This window comes from Aulostomus chinensis, chromosome 23 (assembly GCF_037954235.1).
Source record: "Aulostomus chinensis isolate RoL2024-O1b breed Wild chromosome 23, RoL_Achi_v1.0, whole genome shotgun sequence".
Lineage (NCBI taxonomy): Eukaryota > Metazoa > Chordata > Actinopteri > Syngnathiformes > Aulostomidae > Aulostomus > Aulostomus chinensis.
The window spans coordinates 11,721,838-11,742,057 of NC_141342.1; the positions used below are offsets into that span (position 1 = coordinate 11,721,838).

Consider the following 20,220-nt stretch of genomic DNA (forward strand, 5'->3'; position numbering starts at 1 on the left):
CTTGCCTGGTGTGTGTGTGTATCACATGAATGGATGGAAAGGAAGGCAAACAAAAAGATGTTCGCCTGGAAAAAAAAAAGACAACACACAATGACCCAGTCGCTCTGAGATGGCTAATGTAAACAGAGGTGGAGGTGGGTGGTGGTGGTGTGGGGGGGGGGGGGGGGTTAAAAACAAGGCATTTGTCATCATAACAAAGCCTGCCAGTGTCCAATTCCCAGTACATGAATGAAAAAGTCAATCAATTAAGCAAGCAGAAAGGAAATGGCCAATCTACCGGAGGCAGCGAACGCGCCTCTACTCAGCAACACCAGAGATCTCCAGGGGCTAACCAATCCACACGTACTGCAGCACCAACACCCCTCGGGGGGTCTTGAGCTTTGTGCATATTGGTCAATCACTATCAAGAAGCTACTGATTTCATGCTGTGACCCCCCCCCCCCCCATCCCCTCTTTGGCAAATCTTTCTGATTGAGAGGGGGGAAAAAAAAAAACTCCTGCCTGCAACTGGCTGGAGATGATTAATACATAAGGCCATTTTCAGGAATAGACCAGGAGAAATGAAGCCTGTAATAGAGCTCTGAGAGTGCCTCCTCCTGCCCACGCCAGAGGAAATGCTGAGATTTTTCTACAGATACACCAACTGCCTTTTTGAGAGTTCACCGGTGACAGAAGGACGTGATGGTAGAAGAGGTTCTTACCCCCTGCCCCCCCCTCCCCCTGTTATAGGTAAGACAATCAGATTTGATTAAAGAAGGCCAAATAAAGCTCAAAGGTCATGCTGGCAGGGATAATGTGTCACTCTGTTTTCCAGGACCTGGATAGATCTGAGCTAATATCCGTCGAATGGGACACGACGTAAAAATTCTTGGAGTATCAAAAGCTTTAACCCGGCGGGTCATTAAAGCATGTCTAGTCTTAATTAATGACGCCCTCCCTGCATGATTAGGTCCATTATGATCCAGCGGTGCACTAAAGTATTGCTGAACAGATTCCTGCCTATTAGACATAGAGGAGGGCCGAGATGAGGCGCTGAACAGCCGAGGAGCTGCGGAGGTTGGGGGTTGTTTTTAAATTGTAACCATATGGAGATGTAGAGGGAAGAAAAGAGGTGAGATGGAGGCGAGCTTCAAGGTCAAGAGGCTGAGGTGTGTGTGTCTGGGGGGGGGGGGACTGGATGGGGGGTTGAATTAGATGGAGGAAAAAGTTGTGAAGCCGAGGAGACAGAGACAGACGGAGAAGACGGGTCAGACGCAAGAGCACAGGACAGTAATGCAATCACAGCCTCGAAATAGATGCATCACCCCCCTCCCGCCACCACCACCACCACCACACCCCCCTACACAAACAGCAGCGCCCTCCTTTTTTTGAGCCCCATCACTACTCTACCAATCACATCCACTGACAGCGTGCCACTGTCTCCTGTGGGGAGGCTTCTTCTTCCTCCTCTTCTTCCCTTTTTTTTAAATTGAAGGGGTGTTTTCTGGGTTACCCTCGGTCTAAAAATAGAACCAGCTGTAGATTTATAATGCAGGATTGAAGGGGGGTGGGGGGTGGCCGTGGGGGGTGATGGAGGAGGAGAGGCAGAGTTACGGGAAGAGCACAATGGAGGCAGTTGGCAGAAAGACTGGAAAGTGGAGGAAGAGCCGTTATGAAACTGGAGACTTTGTGTATGTATGTGTGTGTGTGTGTGTGTGTGTGTGTGTGTGAGAGAGAGAGATGCAGTGTAATGCGGATGAAGTTGACAGAGTAAAGGTGATGTGGTGGCGTTTGAAGGGGGTGGGGTGGGCGGGGAACAACAAGATCACCGTCTAGACATTTAACTGCCCTTATCTTCGAAGAGATGCTCCCCGTGATTCTACTCTGATGCCCCCCCCCCCCGTGTGTGTGTGTGTGCGTGTGTGTGTATGAGTGCCCTCCCTTCATCAGTTTGAGGCCTTGACACTTGTGCCACCACACCACACAGACTCACACACACGCACACACACACACACAAACTGACCGCACATGCAAGTAGAACAAATGCATGCATACAAATGTACAGAGCACATGTAGGCAGACTGGAATGTACTCTCAGAGCCAAGTCTCGTGAAGGGATGGGGGGGGGGGGACACCCACCATTGTGCAATATGGAAAATGAATCTATGAGCGTCATAGTACAATTCTCTAGAATTAATCATCATCATAATAAAGAGGAGGTTCATGGCTCCGATGCTCACATTCTAATCCATCCACATATCGATCCCAACATTCAATCCTTACAGACCACACAAGACAAATTTGTGGATAAAACGATACTTGTTGAATGTAGGTTACGCTCCTGTTAGTGCTGGCCCAATAAATGCTTCCTTATTAAAGGTGATTAATAAGAAAATAAGCCACCAAATAATAAGAATTAGATATAAATAGAAATACAGACATATACACAGACACGATTTATACTCACTTGGTTGAGGTTCGTTTCGAGTGCGTGCGGAAACACGCACATCAAGCTTTAAAAGATCAATCAAAATGTAGTTTTCTTTGTTCGATTCTTATGATTTCAGAGAGTATATCCAGTTTCTCGCAGGCATTCACTTGGTCTGTTTTTTCCAGCCGATTCTTATAAATCAAAATAGCATTGCGCGCGTCTGTTGCTGAAAATCTCGGGGGGGTGGGGGGGGAGCGTTTGGACACCGTTATTGCCGAATGTTACTTATGGTCATGCTGATGATGGCAAAGGGATGAGTCTTTTTTTTTCGGATGAAATGAAGCAGAAATCCCCCTGAGATCTGGCTTTTTTTTTGTTATTTTCCCTCGATTTCAGAGCCCCCCTTTTCTCCCTCCTCTTTGTTATTGCCACAAAAAAAGAAAACCACAAAAAAAAGAATAATAATTGCCAGCCTTTGTTACAGTGTCTCTACGCTTCCAGGCGCAGGGTGTAGCTACCATTCAGTTCTTCAGTCTCCCCCCTTCCTTCCTTCTTTCCTTCCTTCCAAATGTTTCAATGGAGATGCAGCCTGTTCTCTATGGCTTTCCCTCTCTCTGCTGCTCTCTGTTCCTTTGGAGGAGCGTCACCTTCTGCACTATTTTTTTCCTCAGACGATACATGTGGGCGGATTAGAGACAAGACGGAGGGGTGGGAGGAACCCGACGAACACAGAGGCTAATTTCTCTTATTGCTGTTGAACTTCAAGAATGCGTAAACACACACACACACGCACGCACGCACGCAAAAGCACGCACCCGCGCGCAGACACACAAAGGAATGACTGTGTTGATTTATTGTCATCTGTTTAATTGGTTCATTTTGCTCTCTCTCTCTCTCTGTCTGTCTCTTTCTCTCTCTCTCTCTCTCTCTCTCTCTCTCTCTCTCTCTCCCTCTCTCTAGCCCACACATGCTCGCTCGCTGTGTTGGAGGGACGCACAAACACCATTTTGTCTACAGGTTCCCAGCCTTGACATCAGCAGTCATGTGGTAGGTGGTAGCGGAGGAGCAGCTGATTTATACGACACTGTCTGAATGAATAAGCTCCGCAGACATAATAATCATATTAATAACGGCTAGAATAAATAAGGAGGAACGCCCTCGGGCAGGGAAATTCCACTGTTTGGTAAGAGATAAAGGGAACCGGATAACTCGTCATCTTCATCGACGTTTATTTGTACAATTGGACAAATTTTAAAAAAGTATACATTAATAGTCTAACGTGTTAGATATGTTATCTAGGCGCATCAAGCATGTTCTATTTCAGAACAACATTTTTTTTTAAATTGCAGGATATTTTTGGAACAAGAGAAGCTTTAGGAGCAAAGAGCTGGACCGATATTTTATTCCGGTCGATAATATTGACATTAACATGTCGTCCAATACCTGCCGAACTGAAATTTACTCACAAAAATTTGCTATTGATTTTTTTTCCCATTCCACTGAAGTCATTTTAGACTGTAAAGTTTTTTTTTTTTCTAAATTGCAAAACATCATGCCTCTGATACGTGTATTTGAATAAGTTGTGGGAACAAATAAGCCTTCGTTTCCTCCCGATCATTTAAAAATATTCGTCTATTTTTGCACCTGTTAGATTTCATTACTTTTAATTTGTACAAAACGAAGAATAAAATATCTTTCTCATAGTTTGTTTTTGAGAAATTTGATAACCTCATAGGAGGGATGACAATGAGAAAAAACAAATTGCATATGTGTGTGTGTGTGTGTGTGTGTGTGTACTTATTTTTTATGCTAAATGATGTAGAAAAGCTCTCACAGTTGAGCTGTTGAGTGGGTGACAGTGTGCTACGGGTCACATGATTTAACCATCAGCACAAGTAATTCTGAGATTGCTTGTATTTGTTAAGGTTTAATCTCAATTTTCACCAATAAATTTATATGAAAACCTCACAATTCTTGCCTGTTTGTTTTTGTTACATCCTGTGCTGCTCACCACGTCTGGGTTCTTTAGCAATACGATTCAAACTAGCAGCTAACTGACTTATTCTGGGGTGTGTTTGTAGTTTATAGAACACCATACAGTATTGGCCACAGCCTTCCAGTGATCAGTAATGCTGCTAATGCATTTATTGACAGGAAACCTAAAGTGAGTGCAACACTGCCTCATGAAAATTACAACAGTAGTAAAAGGGCAAAGGGTTCCTTTAGCATTTTCCTTTCACCACAAGAGCCTACAGAGCAAAAAGCGGGGAGGTCAAGAAAAGGACACAAGAAGTGAGACTGTGAAAGTGCATTTAGAATTAAAATAAATGAGTGAGATTAACTTTTTAGAGATGCGAACAAGTCGCTTTTAAATGTAGGAATTTCATTTCCAGCCAACTTCTTTCCCAAATGGACTACAAAGCTGAGTTTGTCCGAGTGCCAAGCAGCTGTCCTCATGATGCAGACGGAGGTCTTTTTTTTCAAGGCTACACTTTTAAACAGCGAGCCACAACTCCGGCGCCTTTCTTGGGGTCAAGTTCAATTTCTTTTTAAGCTCTTTTAGGAGCGTATAGTCAAGATTTTAAAGCACCATGTGGCTGTGGTCTACAAAAAAAACCCTCAGATGTCAAAAGTTTTTGGATACCAAACCAAAGCACAAAATTCTCGACGGTGTTCCGCCACGTCTTACTGTTTAAAGAGATTAAGTTTTGGCCATTTTTAATAAAATGTCAAAATGGTTCCATCATATCGTGTAAAAGAAAAAAATATCAAAACAAAACAACTTATCATACGTAATCGCATCTGGAAATAGCCATCATATCAGCCCATCGTCATGTGCTGTGCGATTATATAACACCAAAAAACCCCCACCAAAAAACCCCACAATGTTTGTTACAAGTTCATAACAACAAAAGTTTAAAAGATCTAACTAAAGATTGAAAATGTCTGTGGTCTCTTGCAACCCAGTCTCATGTCAAAACGTAAAAAGGCTCCGTTTGTCCACAGTGCAAAACGTATCAGTTCTACGATAAAGGCCTAAAAATTGTGAAATGTGTACGTTTTTTTTCCCCAATTCTTTTCGACTGGAACGCTGGTAGGTCATGTGACTCTTTCACGTGGATCTCTCGAAACAAAAAACATGGCGGCCGCTCCTGTCATTTTCGGAGGAGAGTGCCTTCTTCCAGTATAGTTTTGATTTAAGAAAGCATTCTGATGACACTTCTAGCGAGAAATATGCATTTTGTTTTCATAATCTTGGCTCAGTTCTTGTGTATAATCTTTGGTTTGTTCGTTATTACGATGAATCTTTCACCTCTCGGAAGAGAGTCGTAACAGTGTCACGTTTCTGCTGTTGCTATGCTGGTTGCTAAGGACGCCATTACGGACGAGCGTCATTTCAAGATAGGTTTGATTTTTTTTAAAAGCATTTTAAGGACATTTCTGGCGAGAAATATACATTTTATTTCCATAATATTCGCTGTCCAATAAAAAATAATATGAAATGGATTTAAGTGCCCCATATTGTGCTGGTAATGTCATGTAATTTCTTTTCAAATGCAATTTTTTTTCGTTCTGATATGTGTATTTTTACTGCTCCAACAAAGCTGTTCCTCTTCGTGGGTAACTCAATCATTCAGGCAATCAATAACTGAATGTCTCTGATGCTGTACAGTGTGTACTGCATTACAACAGATGCGATCCTTATGGAGGACAGAACAACATATTAAAATTTCAACTTCCTAGGTTAAAAGAGAAAAAACTATCCCCTTGTGAAACGGGGAAGATCAGGGTCTGTGACTTCTGCAAAACGTATCAGTTCTACTATAAAGGCCTAAAAATTGTGAAATGGGTACGTTTTTTTCCCCCACGAGACTGGGTTGTTGATCGAGTCTCATGTCAAAACGTAAAAATACTACGTTTGTCCACAGTGCAAAACGTATCAGTTCTACGATAAAGGCCTAAAAATTCTAAACTAATGGGCGCGGTCTTTTGTTTCTACTTGGGCTACATACACCAAACTTGACACACATGGTATAATGCCCAAGAGTAGCATGTGCTGTGAATTTCAGCCATCTAGGTGCTAAGGGGCCCAAGGACGGTCCCGGGGCATCCACTAACCCTAAGGAGCTCCTCAAAGTCTGGCCCTGCTTCCCTGGTTTCATTTGAGTTGAAGCCACCAAAAGTCACACCAATGATTGCTGTCAGTGAGAGGACTGATTCTGACATTTTCAGCCATCTAGAAGTTACAGAGCTGAAACACAAGACCCCAAAGCCCCTTCCATGTTTGTTGCCAGAGATATCGTAGTAATGACAGTGCACCTCCTTTATGAAGAAAAACAACAACTGCTGCTGTCTTTGGGGCCCAGATTTGATCCTCAATTCTGCTCCAAAAGGCTCTCCGAGTGCAGCAGTCACAGACCCTGATTTTGCCCAGTTTCACAAGGGGATAGTTTTTTTCTCTTTGAACCTAGGAAGTTGAAATTTTAGTATGTTGTTCTGTCCTCCATAAGGATCGCATCTGTGGTGGTTTGACCCCCCTAAGTCCTTTCTGCTGTCCGTAAAGGGCGTGGCAAAGTCCAGTAAAGTCTATCAATTAAGCATCATAACTTGGTCAAAGTTGCTCCAAATGAGATGGGATTTCTGGGAGGAGTTCACACCTCTGCCAGAAACCAATATTTAAAATTTTGAAGCCCCACCTCCTTCCTGAAGCTACTTCCCTTTTGGGAGGGGGTTCTAGAATTATTCCACCAGATTATGATTTCATACATTTTAGAGGCCTCACAGGACATGTTTCAGGTCTGTATCCACTGTAGAGGCCAAATGAGAGCAAAAGAGCAACAGGGTCAAAGGTCAACAGGCCTCACGTCTCAGCCAGGCCTCAAAGGGTTAAGTGAGCCTTTTGGAGCTCCTTTGAAAAAAGGCCCGAAACCAATCTTGTTCAGGACAAACATAAAGAATGATCTTTGGAACATTTTCACATCTTTAAGACCGCCTTGACTCCTTTTTATAGCAGGTGTCACTGAACAGCACAAAGCTGCTATTTCAGCCATCAGGCCTCAGTTCCTGATCAATTATTATTGTTTGAAACAAAGCTTAATATAAATGATTTATTTTTATTGTAATCATTTTGAACTCTTGATAAGAGAAACACAATAAAAACATTTGAAAGGGAAGGATCAAGGTGTTGTTGTACTGCAATACCTACTGTACAGCATCAGAGACATTCAGTTATTGATTGCCTGAATGATTGATTTACCCAGAAGAGGAACAGGTTTGTTGGAGCAGTAAAAATACACATATTGGAACGAAAAAAAATTAAGCAGATGTTTGTAATTCCTGGGGCACTAAAAACCATTTCATGTTATTTTTTATTGAACAGCGAATATTATGGAAATAAAATGTATATTTCTCGCCAGAAATGTCCTTAAAATGCTTTTTTAAAAAATCTAACCCATTTTGAAATGACGCTCGTCCGTAATGGCGTCCTTAGCAACCAGCATAGCAACAGCAGAAACGTGACACTGTTACGACTCTCTTCCGAGAGGTGAAAGATTCATCGTAATAACGAACAAACCAAAGATTATACACAAGAACTGAGCCAAGATTATGAAAACAAAATGCATATTTCTCGCTAGAAGTGTCATCAGAATGCTTTCTTAAATCAAAACTATACTGGAAGAAGGCACTCTCCTCCGAAAATGACAGGAGCGGCCGCCATGTTTTTTGTTTCGAGAGATCCACGTGAAAGAGTCACATGACCTACAAGCGTTCCAGTCGAAAAGAATTGGGGAAAAAAAACGTACACATTTCACAATTTTTAGGCCTTTATCGCAGAACTGATACGTTTTGCACTGTGGACAAACGGAGCCTTTTTACGTTTTGACATGAGACTGGGTTGTCTCTTGAAGGGTTAAAAACAAACCATATGCAAGTTTAAAACTGTAAACAGCTCGGAGATTTACTTTGAAAATAAAACAAATGAGCACTTTTCCGACCGTTTATCAACCAAATTCCACATTAAAGTATAAGCGTTTTTCAGGAAGCTCTGAAGAATTTTAAAAATAACACAATTCAACTGCAGACCTTATACATCAGTTCTGAAAAAAGCTACCTTCATGTGTGAAAGTGTTTTAGGTGTCAAGCTGGGAATTTTTTCTATGTATATCAAATATTTAAACACTCGCACTACGTTACACTCACCTCATCTGGCAGTCAGTTAATAAGTGGGAGCTTTAGAGTTGCTTCGCAGTCTGAGGAAATTCTGCACAACTCTTATTACAGGACTGGTGTTTTTGTCGTTTTCACTGTGACCCTCCCAACTCTCGCAGCTGCAGCTGGGAGGAGTCAACATTCAGCATTCAAGTACTAAGCACAGTAAAACATTTAGACAATACTTCATTAGCAAGAAATGAATGCACACTTGAATCCATAGTGAGAATCAGCACGTATAAAGGCAATAATCTCTACATCAGCCCAGATGTGAATTCACCCTCAGCTCCATCAGACCAGAAGAAATGAAGGAAGGAAGTCATCCACAGAAAGTAGCTGACGGTGTTTCTTCACCAGGCTGCATAAATACTGAATGGTGTGTGTGTGTGTGTGTGTCTGTGTGTGTGTTCTTGTACTTGCTACATATTGAGGACTAGAATACTGTACGTATTTAACCAACAGAGTGAGGACATTTTTGAAAAGTGAAGACATTTCCTCACATCTTCAAAGGGCCGTTTGAAAGTCAAGACTTGGTTTTTGGTTTTAGGGTCGGGTTAGAATAAAGTTAGGGTTAGGGTCAAGGTTAAGGTCAGGGTTAAGGTCGGGCATTCAGTTGAGATGGTTAGGTTTAGGGTAAGGAGCTAGGAAATGCATTACATCAATCAAAGTCCTCACAAAGATATAAGGACAAGGTCGGTTTTGTGTGTGTGTGTGTGTGTGTGTGTGTGTGTGTGTGTGTGTGTGTGTGTGTGTGTGTGTGTGTGTGTGTGTGTGTGTGTGTGTGTGTGTGTGTTGGGGGGCATTAGTCTACACATCCAGGGTGGATCTCAGGGCGGCAGCATCACGCAACTCATGCATAAAGAAACAGGGGATGTGTGGTCAAGAATTTCAAAAAAACAAACAAACCCAGATGCATGATTACCTCTCGGATGCTGCCGATATTCCATATATAGAATATGACATTTTTATTGAATATTTACAGATAAAGACCAAGTCTTGTAAACCAAACTGACTGCAGGCCTCGAGGAGGAGAAGGTTCTCCGTCAGTATTTGAAGGGTTTTTGGGGGGAATTTACACACAAGTTCTCTTCTATCTGCCATCGGGATGTGGAATCAAGACATGCTGATTTCACTTAGAGGTCGAAGTTCTTTTACCGATGGAACCTGCTAACTTCATTTACTGCGGTTACACTCTCTTGTGACAAAAATTTACAAATTCATGGTCACAAGAGAGCACAGGACAGGCCTCATTTAAACTATTAGATGTTACAATTAAAGTATCTGACAGTTCTTTGTATAAAAGCCTTACTAGAGTAAAACCTCATCATTTCAAGTAGACATACCGGAAATAATGGAGGGTTTTAGACTTTTAGTACCTAAAAAATCCATTTGTAAAAGCTGTGAATGTACCTTTAACACCGTTGATACAAAAAAAAACAACAACAACAACCTTTCACGCTAGTTGTTGGTTTATTAGCTACATCAAGCCAACACTAATCCAGGCCAATAAAACAGCCTGACAATAAAGCTGCGTGGTCATCTTGGTTTGTGGTGGTGCTGCTGCTGCTGCCGCTGCTGCATTACGGTGCATTAGACCGAGAGGAAGGATTCATCCAGCCTTTTTTAAGAGCCGAACGTGAAAATGACATTTACAGGAGCTGTTTTATAACCAGATCAATCAATCAAGTTTAATTTTATTTTACCATGGACGCTTGTAAACTTTGATCGCTCCGTGCCGCTTAATCTTCATTCAATCCGGGAAGTAAACAGATGAGACATCGAGGTTAAAATGGAGTATTCTTTTTGAGCAAAGCTTCAAGACTGAAGTGCAGTGCATTTTAACTGATATTATTTTAGAATATTACAAATAATCACCCTTGTCATTGTTCACATTTTAATAGTAAAAAAAAAAAATTTAAAAAATGATGACCTGTGCTGGGATTTGTATCAAACTCTCTGCAGGACCACAATACTTCATTTTGATGTATTTGGACACAAATACTGCACCTCCTGCAACCTGAAGAGATTAAAATATATCAAATTTGGATTATTCAGCTCATTTGAAGAGGTTTTGCTGATGTTTTTGAATCAAAACAGTAAAAGACATCATAATAGTGACGATAAACTTGGGATAGGAAAGCTTGTAGAACGGTATTATAAAGATCTCAGTGTCGTGGGTTGAATTTACTGCATGTGTTCATGTTATTATGTCCAACCTTGAAACGTCGTACGATTTATGTTTCATCTCTTTTGTCTGAGGTGGCAGCGCCTGCTTGGACAGGCTTCATAAAAATGGCATCACCGTTATTCTTTCAAGGTTTAAAATGAAGTATCAGCAATTGATGTGCTATAGTCTATCAAACCTCATGCTTCTCTGTAGACTGAACTCTATAATCCCTAAATGGCTGCTCATCACTTGCATTATTTATCAATCTTACAATGTTTCCCCGCTAATGTGCTGACTTTTAGTTTGGAGATCACTTCTTCTATTTTCCTGTTGTGGAACGATTACACTTAACTCAGTCTGTGGTATTTACCGGTTCCTACCACTAGGTGCAGACAAATCGCAGTTTTCTTATTACGATAGGGAAAAATCGAGCTGCACCCATTTATTCAGAAAATATAATCTTACAAAATATTTTCAGTTCATCCCTGCGTCCGTCTTTGCTCCGAATTCTGCCGTTCTGGAGTTCCATGTAGAGGCTAATTCAGATCCAGCGGACCAAGGGCGGCACCTTCATCTCGGCAATGTAGGGCACACTGTGCATCAGCCACTGGGCAGCAAATCACGCTGACATACTGTTGGCGCACAGGGAGCCTAAATCTCTTAACACTATGACTGGAATAATAGAGAAGCCAAAATATGAATTCAGAGGAGGTGCATTTAATTAAAAACCTTGATCGAAAGTTGTTTTTTTTTACTGTATGAGTAAAACAATATAAGGAGAAATGGTTCATGCGTATTTGAGAGATACCAGTCCCGCTTTCCTTAAAATGTGTTTTTAAGAGGAAAAATACAAATGGAACGCCTCGGTTCGAGTCCTCCGGAGTCCGACTGATTTTCAGCAGGAGTGTAATTTAGAGCCTCTCCAAACCGAGGACAGGGTTTTCATTCCTCTTAGCTGATAGTCTGCATTTTGTCAATGAGAGTTCAGCATTACAAGCACTTTTAAATCAGTGGATATGCAGCTATAAAAACCACAGATGTAAGAAGATCATTTAACTGACTTTGGTTAAACAGAACTTAATTGCTATAAACAGATAAGTGCTGAATCTGCAGACACGACGAGGGAACCTTCTGGTTTCGGTTTGAGTAGCTTTGACCCTTCACGTTTAAGCGGACCTCGGTTGCATCCACGCAAACGGTCCTTGTCGAGCACAAAAGAGGCGGAAATATAAAGTCCAGCAAATGTCTGTAGCCTCACGATTTAAGAAAGCCGTCGTAGCGTCTTTCGACTGTTAATTGAGTGTAAACCGACTACTTTTGGAACGATCCACTCATATTCACCGTCCGTCAACTAAATGCAAACGTCTCAAGTTGTTATAGACTGAGTGGTGGACAGAACAAGGGAGTTTTGAACTGGAGCCCTGAAATAGTGTCCCTTGCCCCCGGAGGTTAAGTCATCAGACCTACAGTTTTAGGAAAAAAGTATAGGAACCTTTTGGAATTACCTGGATTTCTGCATAAATTGGGCATAAAATGTGTCCTGGTCTTCATCTAAGCCCAAACAGTCGACAGTCTTCTTAAACTAAAACCACACAAACACTTTTATGTTTCCATGTTGCTATTGAACACAACATGAGGTCATGTCAGTTCAGTTGAGGTCAGGACTCCGACTGGGCCAATCAGAAGGCATATATTCTTCTGTTGTTGATTTACTTCTGTACTTTGGGTCACTGTCCTGTTACATCACCCATTCGCTGTTGAGCAATCGGCAAACAGATGGTCTCAAATCCTTCCGCAAAATGTCTTGAGAAACTTTGGAATTCATTTTTCCGTTGATGACGCCAATCCATCCAAAGCAGCGCCAAAACGCAATGTCCCTCCCGCCATACTTAAAAGTTAGGATGAAGTTTTGACGTTTGGGTGTTGTGCCTTCTTTTTCTCTACACAAAGCGTTGTGCGTTCCTTCCAAACAGCTGAACTTCAGTTTCATCTGCCCACAGAATGTTTTGCCAGCAGTGCTGCGGAACATCCAGGTGCTCCTTTGCAAACTTCATTTCGCAATGTTTTTTTGGACAGCGATGGCTTCCCCCTGGTGTCCTCCCACGCAGTCCATTTTCTGGAAGTTTTACTCATCATGGATTAGTCATCAGAGATGTTAGCATGCGCCAGAGATTTCTGTGCGTCCCCTAGCAGACACAGTACCCTTCTTCTTCCCCTCACTGAGCATTCGGCGCCGTGCTCTCGCAGTCATATTTACAGGATGGCTACTCCCAGAATGGCAACAGCGCTGAACATTGAGAGACAATCTGTCTTGTCATGGATTGATGAACGTCAAGGCTTGTAGATATTTTAGTAACCCTTTCCAGCTTCACGCAAGTCAACAATTCTTAATCAGGGTTGGTGTGAGAGCTGGTTTGTGCGAAGTATGGTTCACATCAGGAAATGCTTCTTGAGAATAGCAAACTCAAAACTGGTGTGTGTTTTCTAGAGGGCAGGGCAGCTTTAACCAACACCTCCATTCTCGTCACATTGATTGGACTCCAGGTTGGCTGACTCCTGACTCTGGTTAGCTCTCGGACAAGTCATTAGCCGAGGGGTTCACGTACTTTCTACATGGTGTGTTCAATAAAGCTTGAAAATACATAATTGTTTGAGTGGCCTTAGTTTAACCGGACTGTGTTTGTCTATTGCGGCGACTTAGATGTAGATCAGATCACATTTTAAGACTGATTTATACAGGAATCCAGGTAATTCCGAAGGGTTTACATACTTTTTCCTGCAACCGTAGTTGACGGGTTCAGGGGTTGGAAGAAACACAAAACCGATATATTTGCCAACATGTGGAAGCTGAAATCAAACATTGGGCTGCCACATTGTTGGGACTTCTGACAGTAAATAACAGAAACACTCAAACTCTGATACTGTAAAACGGCGTCATTGTATCTTAAATGTGGCAGTGGAGGTCAAAACGGAGAATGAGTTCATAGGGTTGTACCCTTCCCTGGTGACCTTTCACCACCTGAATCTTTTCAGCTCATCCTCCAGTCCCAGTGGACGTTACATTTGAAGAAAGTCCCTCAAGGACCTGAGATATTGTGCTCATGCGACCTTTACTAATGGCCGCCATAATTTTTCACGTGTCTCAAGTCCTGGTGGTTGTTTGTGTCAAACCTGAATAAATTCCTGATATCCTTCTTACAACAACGATACGGATGCTGCAGATCCGCGAGTTGACAGCGACCTTTATCTACCAGGACCTTCTGAGCTCATCCTCCAGTCCCATTGACCATTTGCGCCAGATTTGAGGAAATACTCTCAAGGCGTTCCTGACATATTGCACTCACGAAAATGGAAGGTGGTGCTGGCAGTGGATATGTCCGTACTTTCATTTACATCTCAGAGATAAACTATCACTAATGAAGTGTTTATCAAGATTACCAGAGCTACATAGACGCAAAGTCTCTTGTATTTTATTTATCTTGTAATAGTACTGTACAACTTCAACCAAACATTAATCAAATTCCAACAAAATCACGTAATGAGCGACAAAAACAGATGTTTGTAAAACACTGGTGCAAAAAACTCTGATGGGGACTTTTAACATTTACCTCCGATACTGGGAATGACACTGTGAGAGAAGTCTGAAGTTGCTGAAAGGTCCAGCGTAAAGACAACTCGCTGTGAGATTCAGTCTGAGACAATCTGGTAGAACATCAGCTTCTAACAACCCAGCTCACCTCCTGGACTCTGCTGTCTGTTCTTCATGGCGCGTCGTCCTCACCTGAGACTGTTCCAGTAGATTTTCCGATGGTCATATTTTCAGTAAGAGTCTGCTTTTTTTGTTGTTGTTTCTTTCCCCTGAAAAACCGAACTGTAACCTCTGATGACTTCAGTCTGGGTTTCTTTGATCCGCAGCTCTCCTCGGAACGGGTTTCCCCCCCCCCCCCCCAAATCATAATCCCTTGAGATGGTTGCCCTTGTTCTTAGGAGACTTGGGCTTTCTCTCACATTTCTTGTTGGAGTCTTTGTTCCTCTGACTGGCTTTAATCTCGGCTTCCCACTGTTTCTTCACCAGCGTGTACAACCTCATGGTGGCCTGGGCATCCTGGACCTGAGACAGACAGACAGGCAGGCAGACAGACAGAATACTTTATTGGTGATTTATTTACTAAATTAGACGGTATTAATGCAGATTATTCCACCAATAATCCAGTGTGACTGTGTGTCAGGCGTCAGTGACTTACAGAAGAATGCTCCCCCTGCTGGACCTTGACGTTCAGTATTTCTCTACAGAGGAGCTTCAGCGAGGGTCGACTGCTCTAAAAGAGGAAAATGATTGGGTATTTAAAACAACTGAGGAAGACAGTAAAAAGAACTCTCTGGGATGGTCTCAGTACCTTTACTCTCTTCTTGAAGGGTTTATACTTCTGAGTGTCCCGGATTTTCTTTTTGGGATGATCTAAGAGTAAAATCTGAAATGAAAGATGACTGATTTGAATAAAATGCACAAAAAAAAAGCTTATAAATATGAAAATGAGGCTGGCTCTAATGCAGATGTACCTTTAAGTCATTATGTATAGCGTGTCCAACCACGATTCTTCCTTGTAGGATCTCTGCTACTTCCCTCTGAACAGTCTGAACACCCTCTCCTGCGGTAGGGAATTACGGAAGACAAAAGTTGACGATAAACTAGAATATAATGGTGGAGAAACATACTAAGGGGGTGTGACAGACAATAGAGAAGAAAACAAATAACTACAAATAAAGTGAGCTGGCTGACAAACTGTTTGTAATCTCAAAGCCGATAGGATAAACATGTGGACACCGCGGGTTATCTGTCGTCGCCGACTGCAGGAGCTCAGGAGTTGAATTGAGCAGAGAAATGGCTGAGACGCGTAAGGATTCATTCATTATCAATCTCAAATACTATCAGACCAACAATGGAGCAAAATGAGTGAATATTGGTTCAGCGTGTCTATGGTGGTCTAAGTTGAACGACCAAAAGGGGCAGAAAACCATGCTGACGTGGCCATTTTTCCCCTGGACGGGTAAGCTAACGTTTGCTAACGAACAATAGCAATGACAGGTTCATGTTGTTATTGTTGGTGCGTGACAACATCACAAAGTGTATCATGATGAGATCAACCACATAATTCCACGCAAATCCAACTCTGACCAGATGTGTTTAGCTGTGTTTGCCTGGTAATTAGTAAAATAGCTGAGTGCAGCAGGAATAGAGTGACACCTACTGACTGGGAGGTATAAATGTTGTCCATTGCACCTTTAATTCTGGCTACCAAAAGTGTGGATGGGAGTCTGAGCAATGATTTATGCCACAGCGGCCGAGGTCAGGGCCACGAGACATCGAATTACAGCCAGTCACTCAGTTGCCAAGTAAGGCTAAGCTATGAAGCAATGTGATTAGATGATGTCAGTGATGATGCGGCACGATGTAAGCTAGGCCTCTACCTATTTCTAGCTGCTCACAATCAGATGCCTCAGATGTATTCCTCTTATCAATGCCAGCAGCTTTTCCTGACAGTGAAATCCAACAGAAACAATAAAACTGTTTCAACTGTCCCTGCATTTGCTGAAACTCAGCAATAATAAAACAGCTGCACTGTGCTGAACCCTAGCACTTCTCCCCCCCCTAAAGGATCAAGTAGCGGAACGATAAAGCTGAATTAATCGGGACATTAGTGTCAGTCAAATCAATTCCCTTCTGCAATCCAACTTCATTTCCAGACTCACCGTTTTTGATGTCCTGCGGCCGGATGCCGCTGACAGCCGTCCTGTAGTCCGTCACCTTCTCTGTCGGCTTCACAAATTTGTCATAGATACATTTTCCGAACTGGTTCACAAGTGACACACGCGCCAAGATGCTGTCCTCGCCATCCGGGCCCACTCCCACCATCTCACAGTCGATAGCAACAGCTCTGGTGAGGCTGACGGTTGCCCAGGCAAACAAGAAGAAACAAGAATTTATCACACTGTGATTTTTGATTTTGTCTCTATTCCCCAGCACAATCCAGCCATCCATTTTCTTTCCCACTTACCCATTAAGGGTTGCGTGGGGGCTGGCGCCTGTCTCAGCTGACATTAGGGGAGGCGGAGTTTACCTTGGACAGGTTGCCAATCTGTCGCAGGGCCATCAGGAGCAATTAGGGGCTCAGTATCTTGCTCAAGGACACTTTGACATGGTCAGCGGGGGAAGTGAGGATTAAACCAGTGACCCTTAAGTTGCTAGATGACCACTTTACCTCCAAGTCATGCCGCCCCCCTCCCCCCAGCACTATTTTGTTTTTCATTTTTTTAACCACGGGCTCAAAATTTCTGAATGTACTTTCAACTGCATAAAGATGTACCGTCTTATAACAATGTGACCTGTCACTTACCCCTCAAAAGCTCTCTCCTTGACCAGGGCGCTCTCTGCGTCCTTATATTTCGGAATGCCCTGCTTCTTCCTCATGATCTCTGCTGCCTCCGCCCCAACTGTTGCCTCCATGTCATCAGGGTCAACGTCATCAAACCAAATATCGTCCCTCAAAAAGCACAGAATAATGTAAGCCTGGGGGTCCGACGCAGCGGACATTTTATAAAAGTAAAGCTACTCACTCGGTAGGTTGAGTCTCCTCTACCACGGGTTTCTTCTTCTTGGCCGGTTGCTCTTTGTGTGATTTCTCTGGTCTGTCCTTTTTCCTTTTGGTAGCATTAGCCTGTCTTGTATCTGAGACAGCTGCAACTTTCACATCCACATGAGAATCAGCGTCTTTGCCAACAGTTTTAGGCTTTTTGGTTTTTCCAGAATCAGCTCGTCCGGGGCAGCCGTTGCTCTTTGTAATGTTTTCTGAAATTTTTTCTTTTGATTCTAATTTTCTCAAAGAACAATTCTTGGGTTTAGGGGACTGATGATTCGCAGTTTGGCTGGCCTTTAACATCTGCAAAACAAAAATATGTGCCAAGTTGGAGATTAAGACAAATCACTAAAGATTAAGAAAGAAAACTTTGTTCCTAAACCAGTTCTTACCTCTTGAAGTGTTTTCCAGTTGACAGAGAACTGCTGGGCGTCTTTCGGAGGCAACAGCTGGGTTGGTTTAGTTGTGGCTTCATTTCCATCCTCGACTTTCTTGTTCACCTTCTTCCAGAATTTCTTTTTCTTTTTTTTCACAACATTGTTTTTCTGTGCAGGTTGTGCTTTAGCAGGAAACTCTGTTTTCTTCGCCTTCACCTTGGACATTTTAGCTATTTTAAAAGAGAATATTTGGTTAAAACGTGAGGGAAGTCAGGTTGTCCTCCTCGGCCACGATGGACCATCAGATCTCCGTCATTTAATTGTCATATAATGTGAAAAATAGGGGGGAAGAGAAAGAGAGAGACGCCAAACTTTGTCTCACCAAGTTACGTTATTTCCCTTTTAAAGTTGAAAGTCTGGTAACGGCAAAGTAAAAGGTGTGTTCTTATATTTTCCTTAAAATTCGAGGAAAAATTACCAAACAGTCAACTTGAGCTACCCCACGCTCCAAAGCCACGCATGATTGTGTATTTCCGGGATGTGTAACAGCTAAAGATGCCCGACAAGAACATAAACTCGTAACATGGCGCGTCTGGGTAGCTACATATCCCATCTGAACAGAAACTAAACGATATATTTCAACTCATAACGCACAACGCACTATGAACATAATCCATAAATTCATTTAAAAAGCGACTTTTTAAAATGGTTTTGACTTTCAATTTCAAAAGTGGAACTTTTTTTCCGGTGATGGTTTCTTGTCGTTTTGAACATCGCACGGACAGTGTAGGAATTATAATTGATCGTCGATGTAGTTGGCTTTGATTCCGGAGCTTTCCAAGGTATTTAGTAGAAGCCTATATGCTCTCGAAAACTTGTAATCGTTCGATAAATGGAATTAATAGTTATTGTATGTTTTATTTCTGGTGCTGTAAATGAGCTTTTAATATTAACTATGAATTTGGTTTTAGATCATGGTGGAAAACTCTCCCTCTCCTCTGCCAGAGAGAGCGATCTACGGGTTTGTGCTCTTCCTTGGCTCACAGTTTGGCTTCTGTAAGTCAAATATTATAATAACATCATACGTCGACTGCACAGATCATGCATGCAGTTTTTTTTTTTTAAAGTGCATGTCTATATTCAAGCATGGCAAACAAATGATTCAACATCAGCTTTATTTACTTGACAGTTCTCTACTGTCTGTGGGCATTCGTACCGGAGGAGTGGCTTCATTCAGTGGGGCTCACATACTGGCCTCAAAAGTAAGTATTAATTATGTCATCAAATATGGCATCTACGATGACAAGTTGACTTTACTGCTACATGAAAGTAGAAACCTCCGTAAATGAATGTGATGGAGTCTTTTCTCTTGCAGATATTGGGCCCTGTCTGTTCCAATCTACCTGCTGGTGGCAATAACCATCTTCGCGGTGATGCTATTCGGAATAAACATGAACAACACAGCACCACTGGACTCCGTAGACAACGTCACAGGTGAGGCTGTGCTGAATGCTAACTGTTAGCTTCAAATGTAGCACATTGCGGTTACTGCCATTGGCTCTCCAGTCGCTAATATACAGTAATTACAACAACTCCCACTATGCGAACAGAATAAAAACATAGTGCAATTGAGAGCAGGTGTAAATGCTCAGGATATGGTGTTCACAGAAGCAAAATATTATTCAGTTATGATTTTTTTAAAAATTACAAAATCTTTTTTCTCAAGCAACCAACCTCCTCACCTCATCCCCCTTTAATTTCTGTCTTAGATGTCTATGCACAAGGTCAGGTGGCTGAAGGCTATCGGAAGGGGGGAATACCCCGACTGAAGGATGTCTCCATCAGCGAAGTCAACAAAATGTTCTACATGTCATCAAAGCTCTGACAGATAGGTGCAGGAATGAGGTGAAGCTGTCAACATCGCTGTTTCCATATTTATTCATCCAGGATTGACGAAACATTCAGCTGAGATGTGCAAAAGGGGGCGTATTAAATAAAATCTCTATTTTTTCATATAAAGTGTGTATTTTTGTGTTATATACTGTAAATGAATAATCATCGAATTAATGGTAAATTACATCTTTACCTTCAAGATTCGTACGTTGGAGTGTGACATTGAAAATATTAAAAGCAACCACAAGAGGTGTAACGTCCGATGGTGGATGAAAGTGCTGTGCTGTGCTGAGAAATGATCTAAGTAGCACTTAAAATATTAAATCTATATAAGTGCCAATTATAGTTCAAATACATCTATCTCATTTGTCCAAATCAAAGCTGGGCTGTTACACCGATTTTTTTTAATTAATTTTATTTATAATTTTACGCCATCTTGTCTAGAAATATATAAATAAAGACAAAGAAAGGAAAGTTGGAGAATATAACAGAGTTAGGGAGAATATCCCAATAATATCTGAAGGTGAA

At 42.0% G+C, this 20,220-nt stretch overlaps 3 protein-coding genes across 6 annotated transcripts in view; 1 reads left to right on the forward strand and 2 right to left on the reverse strand.

Moving 5' to 3' along the window:
* LOC147239554 (voltage-gated potassium channel KCNC1-like) overlaps positions 1-8,671 on the reverse strand; it is a 55,307-nt gene extending 46,636 nt beyond the window's left edge. Inside the window, exon 1 of one of the 3 annotated variants that reach the window (XM_086195005.1) lies at positions 8,612-8,671. In XM_086195005.1, coding sequence (XP_086051131.1) covers positions 8,612-8,616 — 5 coding nt within the window. In that variant the 5' untranslated portion in view covers positions 8,617-8,671. Of the gene's footprint in view, positions 1-2,446; positions 3,211-8,611 lie in introns of those variants that run through there. The other 2 variants (XM_086195008.1, XM_086195007.1) reach the window with 2 other exon arrangements.
* Positions 8,672-14,731: 6,060 nt separating this feature from the next.
* Positions 14,732-18,348, reverse strand: rexo4 (RNA exonuclease 4). 2 transcript variants are annotated; one of them, XM_086195011.1, is made up of 9 exons: positions 18,182-18,348; positions 17,815-18,029; positions 17,403-17,725; positions 17,183-17,329; positions 16,539-16,732; positions 15,348-15,436; positions 15,185-15,259; positions 15,032-15,106; positions 14,732-14,898 (listed from the first exon to the last, which is right to left on the reverse strand). In XM_086195011.1, exons 2-9 carry the CDS (start codon positions 18,022-18,024, stop codon positions 14,740-14,742), a joined length of 1,272 nt encoding a protein of 423 aa, XP_086051137.1. In that variant the 5' UTR covers positions 18,025-18,029; positions 18,182-18,348; the 3' UTR covers positions 14,732-14,739. The 2 variants fall into 2 exon arrangements, with proteins under 2 accessions (XP_086051137.1, XP_086051138.1); XM_086195012.1 differs by having other exon boundaries at positions 17,815-18,348.
* Positions 18,349-18,404: 56 nt separating this feature from the next.
* pigp (phosphatidylinositol glycan anchor biosynthesis, class P) lies at positions 18,405-19,819 on the forward strand. The gene is made up of 5 exons (XM_086195450.1): positions 18,405-18,641; positions 18,771-18,855; positions 18,989-19,061; positions 19,175-19,293; positions 19,569-19,819. Exons 2-5 carry the CDS (start codon positions 18,774-18,776, stop codon positions 19,682-19,684), a joined length of 390 nt encoding a protein of 129 aa, XP_086051576.1. The 5' UTR covers positions 18,405-18,641; positions 18,771-18,773; the 3' UTR covers positions 19,685-19,819.
* Positions 19,820-20,220: the final 401 nt, after the last annotated feature.